General features: G+C 51.3%; 1 protein-coding gene across 1 annotated transcript in view; it reads right to left on the reverse strand.

The window, feature by feature from the left end:
* Positions 1 to 1,075: 1,075 nt before the first annotated feature.
* Positions 1,076 to 10,636, reverse strand: part of MMD2 (monocyte to macrophage differentiation-associated 2) — a 13,914-nt gene continuing 4,353 nt past the window's right edge. Inside the window, exons 2-7 of the mRNA XM_006889749.1 lie at positions 9,658 to 9,739; positions 7,689 to 7,849; positions 6,575 to 6,649; positions 5,009 to 5,110; positions 2,610 to 2,679; positions 1,076 to 1,323 (exon numbers count right to left, since the gene is read on the reverse strand). Of these exons, the coding sequence (XP_006889811.1) occupies positions 1,120 to 1,323; positions 2,610 to 2,679; positions 5,009 to 5,110; positions 6,575 to 6,649; positions 7,689 to 7,849; positions 9,658 to 9,739 (694 nt within the window). The 3' untranslated portion in view covers positions 1,076 to 1,119. The remainder of the gene's footprint in view (positions 1,324 to 2,609; positions 2,680 to 5,008; positions 5,111 to 6,574; positions 6,650 to 7,688; positions 7,850 to 9,657; positions 9,740 to 10,636) is intronic.

The following is a 10,636-nucleotide window of genomic DNA, read 5'->3' on the forward strand; positions in this document are numbered from 1 at the left end:
CAAGTGTCTACAGGGCATTCTGCAGAGGCTGAGTGAGCCCTGTCGGGGGAGGCAGCTAGGAAGACAGGGCCCACCCCATTCCCTCGTCTCCCAGGAAGACTTGTTGGTGGACCACTGGGGACTTCAAGTTTGAGGGGGATCCCAGATATGTCATCTGTGGCTGAGGACTCCCCTCTTTTGCCTGAGTGGCTCTGAATGTGAGAGCAAGTGGCCTCTGGGAGCGGCCGACCAGCCCCCAGGGAGCCTGGGGTTTTGGCCTCACCGATCCTAAATGTGGAGCGCGGCAGAGACTGTCCCCGTGGAGCTTCTTATCCCCTTTCAGGGATGGCAGTCACGATTTGTCCGGATGAGAAGAAATGACCAACCAGTGGCTTCTCCATTCCCAACCTCCTCCTCCTCCTCGGTGTTGAGGACCAGCTGCGTCCAGGTGCAGAAGCACAGGACACCCTGAGGCCGGGCGCCTGGGTCTCCCTCCCCAGACTGCCCCACTCAGAGGACCTCCCCAAAACAGAAAGGGAGGTGACAAAGAAGGCACTAGTGCAGGAGATGTGGGTGGGCCTCCACACACAGACATTTGTCTGCTCATGGTCCCATCCAAGTCCACCTGAGCAGAGAGAGCCATGAGGCTCTGTCATGAGGACCACATCGACTGCTAGTTGCTGCACTTGATTAGTGATGTCTGCCATGGTCACGGACATTCCCCAACCAGGGGATAAGTTCCCTGCCAGGACTTTGGTAGCAGACAAGAGAACATTGCTCACTCGGATACAAATAACCCACCAGACTTCTCAGGACTTCAAGAACCAAACGTTGGCACTGATTTGCCAAGACCTGGCTACTCCCCTTTCTGAAGGGGTTCATGTTGGCTGTATTATGAAATGCTGTCTGTAACAAAAAAAATGACAGTGACAGGAGTAATGGCTCCCAGTCAATGTGATGAGATGTCTTCTTTCTCGGCTTCAGAGGGACAGTCTGCCTGGCTGTCACCTTGGTCCCAGAACAGCTCCACCCATGGGAGGGCAGACAGCTGTGGGCACCGTGGACCAGACCACAGTCTCAGAAGCACTTGGTGTGATGTTCTGCTCCCAGGGCCCAGTGGACCATGGAGTCAGGACCATCTCATTTGGACACCTTGGCCTGCAGCGTGCTGGGCAGATAGAGATATCTCCAAACGGCATAGTAGTGGGTGCTGGCACCAAATGCCACGAAGAGATGCCAGATGGCATGGGCAAAGGGCACCCTCCCGTCGCTCTTGAAGAACAACACGCCCAGGCAGTAGAAGGCCCCTCCGGTCACCAGCTCCAAGAGGCCATCGGTGTTGGGCTGTTGGCAAGAGCAGGGGAGGGGCACAGGTCAGCGAGGAGCCCAGCCACCCCCATATCACCCCAAGTAAGCCACACATGTGTAGACAGCGGGTCAAGCCCAATCCCCACATGTCAGGTTCCCACTCTGGAAAGCACCAATTCACCCCAAATCCATTCTCAATGTAAAGCATTTCTATCAAAGCCTCAAAGTGTATCTTGGCTTTCTATCTTTTTCTAGAAGTCTGTATATGCGTGGAGGGTTCGGGGCAAAGCAAACAAATAGTGCCTGCAGCCACTGGTTGGCTCCTGACTCCAGCGGGTGAGAGCAAAGCCTGTAGGGGCTGTGGTCTCGGCGGGAGCAGACTGCCCTGTCTTTTGCCTGCAGAGCAGCGGTGGGTTCAAATTGCTGCCCTTCTGGTTAGTGCTTGACTGCTGTGCCACCAGGGCCCCTTCTGGGATGAGCAGTCACCATTGCCATCAAGTTTTGACTTAGGACAGAGTAAAACTTCCTCATAGGAATTCCGGGAAGACAGCCTCCCCTTCTGTGGAGTGGTGGGTGGGCTTGAACTGGTGACCTTGCCATTAACCTTGGAAATCCAATGGGGGCTCAGCTCTGAGTGGTTCCAACTCCACAGAATGAGTGAGTGAGTGTAATCAGTCTATCAGGCTGCTACCCAAAGAGTTAGCTGTTCAAATCCATTAGCTGCTCCGCGGAAAGAAGAGAGGTCGTCTGTCTGTCAGTATTACAGCTTCAGAAACCTGACGGGCATCACCAAGACCAGGAACCGACTCACAGTCAGTTGGTTTGCTTTTTGGGTGGCATAATGAATAACAGATTGGGCTGTAACAGTGAGGTCTGCGGTTCAAATCCATCAACAGATCTGAGGGAGAAAGAGGGACAAGCTCCTCCATGAAGATGGACAGCCCTGGAGATTTGACAGGGCCACAATGCCTTGGCATCAACCTGGTAGTGAAGGTACGAGGGCTTAGATGGTTACTGTGTGTGTGTGTGTGTGTGTGTGTGTGTCTGTCTCTGTGTGTGTCAATACATAGAATGCACACTTTGATGTGTAACCCAATTTAACAGCCCGTGGATCCCCCACTCAGGTTCAACAGAGACCAGGAGTGATGTAGCCCAGTCATTCAAGACAAAAGCCCTGGGTATTAGTTGCTGTGTTCTTTTCTCTCTTTTGACAAGTCATGTTGCTCCTCTCAGCCTCAGTTTCCCCATATGCCCAGCAGAGGATTAGCTCTGACAGTCTTGAGAGTTAAGAGTGACCGCCACGCGGGGTGTGTGGGACTCACCATGGACAGGATGACCAGGGAGGGGAAGGAGCCCATGAACACGTAGCAGAGCAGCTCCAGGACCTTGTACCTGGCAGGAAGACACGCCATCTTGGCCTCAGAGCACGCCTCCCCAGGAGGAGGCAGCCTTTGGGGCCCCATTGCTGAGGAGTGAGACGAAAGGGGCCCCCCTCTGGCCCTCCACTGTTAACATTTGACTTAGCTACACCTTACTAGGTGCTGGCAGAGTGGTGCAACTCTCTCCCCTTCTCTGAGATTCGATTTGCACACCTGTGAAATGGTACACTTGAGCGAGAACAGAGATTGCAAACAGCAGGTGGAGTGTGCATACCTGTGATACCAAGATCACGTCCATGGCAGACATTACTAGTCAATCACAGCATCGTGGCTCACAGTGCTAGCCACTCCCAGTCAATTTGATCTGTAAGTCAAGAGAAGCCGACTTCCCATTCCTGGGGTGAGTGATTTTTAAAGGCCCTGTGGGCGTGAAGATTTAGGAGTTGGACATTCATTTGCTTCTCTGTCCCTGTTTTTGTTCTCAGCCCTGTCATTGCTGGTACAGTATGATGGCTAATTTGCGTCAACTAGACGGCGCAGGAGAGGAAGGCCCTCTCTGAGGTGGATTGATTCAGTGACTGGGGTAATCGGGATGGGAGTGTCAGAGACAGTGCGATTGGCACAGGACAGAGCAGAGTTTAGGGCTGTTGTACATAGGGTCGCTATGAGTCGCAGGCGACTCGACGGCACATAACAATAACAACAACAACACGTTAGACTTTGCCGTTTGATAGGTTAGCCAATCACCATTCTAGTTGCTGTTCCATAATGTAAGATAATGTAACGATCTGTAGCATAATGAAGGTCCTCCTGTAATGCAAAGTAATGATTCTTCATCATGTAATTTGATGTAACAATATTCCATGATATAATGGACTCTGGTGGCTTTGTGATAAGAAGCTGCACTGCAATCCCAAAGCATGTGGTTCAAATCCACCAGCTGCTCCACGACAGAAGGACAGACAGTCTCCCCCATACGATTTACTGCCTCTGAAAGTTTGCTGGAGTGTCAGCTGTGGATTGATTCCAACGCCATGGCACACAACAACAACAATAATGTAATAGCAACTTAAAAATCCCTCCATTCATTACCATCAAGCGGGCACTGACTCACAGCTGACCCTCCAGTGGGTTTTCAGAGGTGGTGAGTCCCCCAGGAGGGAGTCACTCATCTCTCTTCTGTGGAGTTGCTAGTGTATCCAGACCTCGTGCCTTTAGGGTGACAGTGCAATTCCTGACCCTCCAGGCCTCCAGAGCTTCCCACTATCGTGCTGTGTAATGATCTTATTTACTGTAGTGGGGCGTGATGTGGTGTAAGTGATGTAATCTCTTTCCGTAACATAACCTGATGAGAACGTGCTTCATCAAGCATTTGAAAAGGGCGTTTCTCTAGGGAGCGTCCTCCCTGCAGTCTAGGTAGATATGGAGGCTGAATTTTCACTTCACTCTACACTTCGTCCATCGCCTGACCGATGGACCTTGGCACTCAAGCGTCCTAGAGTCTTCAGCCTGTCACCTGACCTATTAATTTTTCATAAGCTAATTTCTTGGAAAAAATGTTATCCATATATACATCTATCGTCTGTTTGTTCCACCTACCCGTCGATCTATCCATCCTTTTATTTATCCAACCATCCATTGATGAGTCATTTCCACATCCATTCACCGTTCCACACAGCCATCTACCCACTCACGCAGCTATCTGCTCGACTGTCCATACATATGTCCTTCTAGCTATCTGTTTATACAGGGAGCCCTGTGGTGTAGGCGGTGGTACTGCAATCCAGATGTTCTGCAGCGGTTCAAGCCACCAGATAGCTCCTCAGGAGAAAAACGGGCAAAACTCGTGCAATTTGCAGCCTCAGTGACCGAGTGGAGGATTAGCTCCGAGCCAGTTCCCGCTCAACAGCAAGGAGCCCGAGTTCTCTAATTACCTGGTAACTGTGTATCCGTTTATCCGCTAACCTTTGATCTAGTCTGCTCACATCTTCATCCACCACAGAGGGAAAGCTATGCATGTCGCTGTCCATCTCTCTGTGGACCTGTCTACCCACCATCTGGCGTGTCATCAGTCCACATGCATCACTAGAATGGTGCTCTACAGAATCCCAAGATGCACAGCTCAGAGAAGACAGGTCTGCCTGGCTCACACGTGAGCGGGTCCAGGACCTACATGTCTTTTTTGGAAAGCTCTTCAGGTTGACTCTCTGAGCTGTGGGACCTGGTCTCCGTCCACAGGCCTGAGCACTGGGAGGACAGGCAGACCCATCTCCCTGGGGTCTCAGCCCGTGAAATCTCTGCAGGGGCACCGCACCCACCTGGGGCCCCCAGCCCTGGCTTACCGCTCATGGAAGAAGAAGACGTACATGGTGCCCCCGGAGGCCATAATCCAGATGACCCAGCGCATGTGGGAGGCCCAGGGCCCCAGCTCTCGGAGGTTCAGCCTGGGGAGAGAGTTTGTTATGTTATATGTTGTGTTATGTTATGTTGTTATATGTTATGTTATGTTATGTTATATGTTATGTTATGTTATGTTATGTTATGTTATGTTATGTTATGTTGTTATATGTTATGTTATGTTGTTATATGTTATGTTATGTTATGTTATGTTATGTTATGTTGTTATGTTATGTTGTTATATGTTATGCTATGTTATGTTATATGTTATGTTATGTTATATGTTATGTTATGTTATGTTATGTTGTTATATGTTATGTTATGTTATGTTGTTATATGTTATGTTATGTTGTTATATGTTATGTTATATGTTATGTTATGTTGTTATATGTTATGTTATGTTGTTATATGTTATGTTATGTTATGTTGTTATATGTTATGCTGTTATGTTATATGTTATGTTATGTTATGTTATATGTTATGTTATGTTATATGTTATGTTATGTTATATGTTATGTTATGTTGTTATATGTTATGTTATGTTATGTTATGTATGATGTGATGTGATGTGATGTGATGTTGGTGAGATTATTATACTGGAGTGGATGGTCCTAGCCCTGATCCCTTCTGTGTCTGCGACAGATACAGCAGAGGATGGTGCCAGGGAACCCCACTCCTGGCCAGCAGTCCCCAGAAGCTTAGGGAAGTGTCGTCTAGCAGGCCAAGACCTTGATTTGACCTTTAAGCCTCCAAAACTGTGAGAAAGAGCAAGCCTGTTCTTTAAGGCCACCCATTTGCAGGACTTTTGTTACGGGACAGTGTGACTTCACCATGGCTGTGTGGTGGGAAGGTGGGCACTGTCCTCCCGTTGTGATCTACAGCCTAGGAAAAGCCAACGGAGGGCCCAGGGGCCAGAAAGGATGCGACGGCCGTGGGTCTCCTGAGCAGTGGCAGCGAGGCCGCCGTGAGCCCAGCGTCCGCCCCGTGTGTGTGCACAAGGAGGCAGCGTGAGGACGCTCCTGCCCGCGCTGGCAAGAGCCGCACTGAGCACAGCGCTTAGCTGTTGAGTCAGCTCTGACACATGGTCAGCCTGTAGGACAGAGCTGACACGCCCTAGAGGGGCTCCAAGGCTGGGGGTCTTCACAGGAGCCACCCCTCCTCCCTCGGAGCCCTTGGGGGTTCCAACTGCTCGAACTTTTGGTTGGCAGGACATCGTTTTCTCCACGGTGCCACCAGGGCTCCCCCCGTGTGTCCCCCCACCGTCCAGTTCACAGCGACTCGTAGTGACCTTCCCTCAGGTTCTCCAGGCTGCGTGTCTTCACAGGAGACCGACCCTCTGTCTGCCATGGAGCAGCTGGTGGATTCAAACCACTGACTTTTCGGTTTGGAGCCCAACACGCTTTGTACTATACCACCGGCTCATTATGTGCAGATGTCCCTTGTATACACCTATGTTCAACAAGAAGAGAGCGGGGCGGGGGTGCCCTGGCCCAGGCACTGGGGTCACTCACCAGGGCGTGTAGGAGGCTGCGATGAAGAAGTAGATGACCATGCGGTCGAACATGTGCATACAACGCTCCACCGTCCTAGGACAGAGAGGCCAGCAGTCAGGGCCGGAGCAGCTCAGACAGCCCAGGGCCCCAGCTGGCCCAGGCCCAGCCGAGCCCCTGCCTCCACCCTGCACCCCTCAGTGTCTGCATCCAAAAGGGACTCAAACCCAAACCCGGGGACGCCCATTGCTGCCCCGTCCACCCCAACGCTTGTCCACCCCAGGAGTGCAGGTTGTGCTTGCTGGGGGTTTAGACGGCTATTTTTCAGAATTAGACCACCAGGCCTTTTTCGTGAGGTGCTTCTGGTGGACTTGAACCTGCAACCTCTGGTTAGCAGCCAAGAGTGGGACTGCTCACACCACCCAGAGATCTTGGTGAGTGACTCCTGGCAAACACATGAGGCACAGGGTAGAACTGTGTGCTATGGGGTTTCATGGTGATGATCTTTGTCAAAGCCCATCACCAGGCCTGACTCCTGCAGGACAATTGATTAATTAATCTTTTTTAAAAAATTATTTTATTATCTTTGTATGTGTACCGTCAAATCAGATCTGACTGGTACTGGAGGAGATTGAACCTCCTTCTCCAGCAAAGCATCTGGTGGATTTGAACCGCACACCTCTGGGATTGCAGTGCAGCTTCCTGCCACTAGGCCACCAGAGCTCCCTGTGATTAATTAATCTTATAAAACAATGTTTATGAATGGTTGCATGAAAAATGAAAATAATTTGTGAACTTTCACTTAAAAAAAAGTCATCATTCACCCAGGGATAAAACTCAAGAGGCAAGAAGGGGGAAGGATGAACGGAGATGGGAAGCACAGGGAGGGAGAGGGTCGAGGGCTGTTACAGCGTGGGGTGGTTATCGAGGTCACAGGCCAAAGTGTGTGAACTACTCAACAGAAAACTATAAACTTTCACCCAAATTATAATAAAAAGGAGCTGAAAGGCAGCCCCAGGGTCATCCCCCTAGTCCCCTCTGTCTTCAGCTGCCCAAGTCCTCATCCCTGGCCCTCTGCGGGCCCCAGGCCCTTCCGCCCAGCGCCTCCCCGGCTGATGGGCAGAGCACGAGGTACCTGAGGTGGCTCTTCTTCCACGAGATGGTGTGGAACACGGTGGAGACCACGAAGAGGCCACAGAGGCCAAGGCCGTAGATCCATGCCGACATGGTTTTCCAGTCGTTGTCCGAGAGGAAGTAGAGGTTGGAACTGCCGAGGATGCTGGGAATGATCCAGAACTGGAACCGGAGAGAACAGGGCTGTGAGCGCGCAGCGACCCTCTGCTCTCCAGAGCACGCCATCCCCCTCCAGGGGCCATTCCCTCCTGATCTGTGGCCAGAGTGCATGAGCTGTGCGCTGACAGGGCCTAGACATGTCACAGCCGCCTTCCCCCTCTTTCCCCCGACCAGCGCTCTCCCAGCTTCCCGTGACAGAGGTTCCAGGGCAGCGCCGTCCAGGATGGCACCGAGCCGACGGCGGCTCGGTGCTGGCTCACGGGCAGCCTCCAGCAGATTGCCAACGCTGAACCGAGGGGGTCGCCCGTCCTGCCCCTGAGGAGAGGCTGGTGGATTCAAACCGCAGACATCTGGGCCAACAGCCCAATATGCACTAAAAATCAGGGATCCTGTCAAATATGGTAGTTGTGTGGATTCAGAGCACTTGAAAAGGGACTACGGATGCAGAGAGGCTGAATTTCAATTTTTTAAAAGTTTACCCCAACTGTCGTCCATTAAGAAATTAAAAACAAACAAACAAACAAAAAACCCAGCAACAACAACAAAAAAACACCCCAACTATTTCTTAGCTGCCACTGAGCCAGTCCTGAAATCCTGCGCCACAGAACTGAGTGGTCAGGCCTGGGCCGTTCCCACGGGTCACCTATGGGGTGGACCACTGTGATTCTTATGGTTTTCATGAACTTTCAGAAGCAGATCTCCAGGCCTTTCCTCTTAGTCTTAGGCTGGAAGTTCCACTGTAACCGGTTCAACATGACCACAGCATGAAAGCCTACAGGGACAGAGAAGTGATGCCTAAAGTACAGTGGCTGGGACTCGAACCCAGGTCTCATGGAGCCCAGGTCTCATGCAGGGCACGACTCCCACCGCCACTGCCTCCAGGGGCACACAGTGAAAACCCATTGTCATCGAGTCGATTTGGACTCCCAGTCGCAGCACACTTTACAGAGCAGATCTCTCCCCGGGATTTCCTTGGCTGCCAATGTTAAAGCAGAGCCCTGGTGACACAGTGGCTGCTAACCAAAACATCAGTTGTTCGAATCCACCAGCCACTCTACAGGAGATGGATTGGCAAGCCCGAGGCAAGCCCTAAGAGAGCCGTGTCCAGGGACATCAGGTTCAGAGCTCACCAGCTCAGAGCAGATGGGAAGACACCAAAGCAAGGGTGGTGCAAACAGGTAATGTGCTTGGCTGACAACCAAGGTCTGGGCGTCCCAGCCTGCCCAAGTACCTTGGAAGAAAGCCCTGGCAATTTATTTCCCCAGAATCAGTCCCTGGGAACTCTGTGGGGCATAGTTCCACCCTGACACATGCAGGGTCTCCACGAGATGGAGTCAACTCCACGGCAGCTGGGGTTTGTTTTCTTATGATAAAGAGGGGTTCCAAGGTGGCTGGGGTGGAAATGACACACATCCCAAGCAGAGGGGACGGACAGCCTATGCGAAGGTGTGGCATCTGTCCTCCATGTGGGACGCAGGAAGTGGTTCCAAGTGGCCGCAGCCTGAGGGCTCCTGGGGCGGTGGGAAGTGGGAAGCGAGGCTGGTCTAACAGGCTCAGCTGTGACCCAGAGTTGGTCAAAGGCTCTGCGTGCAGTGCTAGGTAATAGGGAGCCACTGAAAGTTCTTAGAGCAAAAGAGAGAGACCAGCTCCGTGGCACGTTCAAATTTAGTCAAATGGTGTTTCATGCAGTCCCACCCACTGTTTGTTCCAAGGGCCTCTTGAGAAGCTGCCTCTCCTGACCCCGGGGCAGATTCCCACGCCCACCCTCAGAGCCCACCCTCAGAGCCCACCCTCCCCACAAGCTGACTCACGGCGTGGGTGGCACAGTTGGCAGCATGCTCATACTCCGTGGGCTGGTACCGCTTGTGGGCAGGAACTCGGTGGTTCATGAACCTGGAACAAGAGAATTCCAGGACGCTGGGCTGGGGAGGGCCAGGACATCAACGGCCACTAAATGGCCAGGACGCTCCCTGAAGGCCAGAGGGTCGCCCTCCGATGGCAGAGAGAGAAAAGTCCTCCCATTTTTTTTCCCTGATGAATTTTGCTTTGCTTTTGAATATTTCGGTGAAAACAAACACGCCAATACCTGTGCGGACATAATTTGTGCACGTGCAGTGATGTGAACCATCGCACCCCTGCTTTACGCCTCTCTTTCATCAGCCTTTGCAAAGCACCGGCACTCCTCGTTTCACTGTGCTGCCTTTAATTGCTCTTTGCAGAGCCTGTGTGTTTTATTTAACAAGAAGTCTTCCACGGTCTGTGGCCACAGTGCATGGAGCGAGCCCACGAGTGCTCTTTTTCCAACAGCAGGCGCTTGCTTTGTGTGTCTGCCACATTTTCATCATGCTTAAAAGGCTTCGACCTTTTTTATCGGTATGCATATAATTATTTGACTTCAAACTTTTTAGTCTTATTATTGTACACTGACAGGAGCGCTGGTGGGGAGGGTATAATGTGTCAGCCGTACAAGATCAGAAGGGAGGACGGGACAGGAAGGACTAAGGGAAAAGGGAAGCTTCAGGAGGAAGCAGGATGAGTGCTGTTCTATTGTGGGAACAACAATCAATGTCAGGAATAAAAATGTCATGTGTTGGTTCTCCTCTGCCAACCTACACCCAAATCACAGAAGAAGAAAAAAAGAAAGTTGTTGATTTTAAAGGACAAATACTGTAATGATTCCACTTAAATGTCTGGAATATGCAAATATGCAGCTAGAAAGGAGAGTAGTCAAAAAGAGATCTTGAAAAGTGGAAGAATATCCCTTGCTCATGGATAGGAAGACTCAATGTT

This window comes from Elephantulus edwardii, unplaced genomic scaffold (genome assembly GCF_000299155.1).
Source record: "Elephantulus edwardii isolate Elephantulus edwardi_28Jun2011 unplaced genomic scaffold, EleEdw1.0 scaffold00080, whole genome shotgun sequence".
Taxonomy (NCBI): Eukaryota; Metazoa; Chordata; class Mammalia; order Macroscelidea; family Macroscelididae; genus Elephantulus; species Elephantulus edwardii.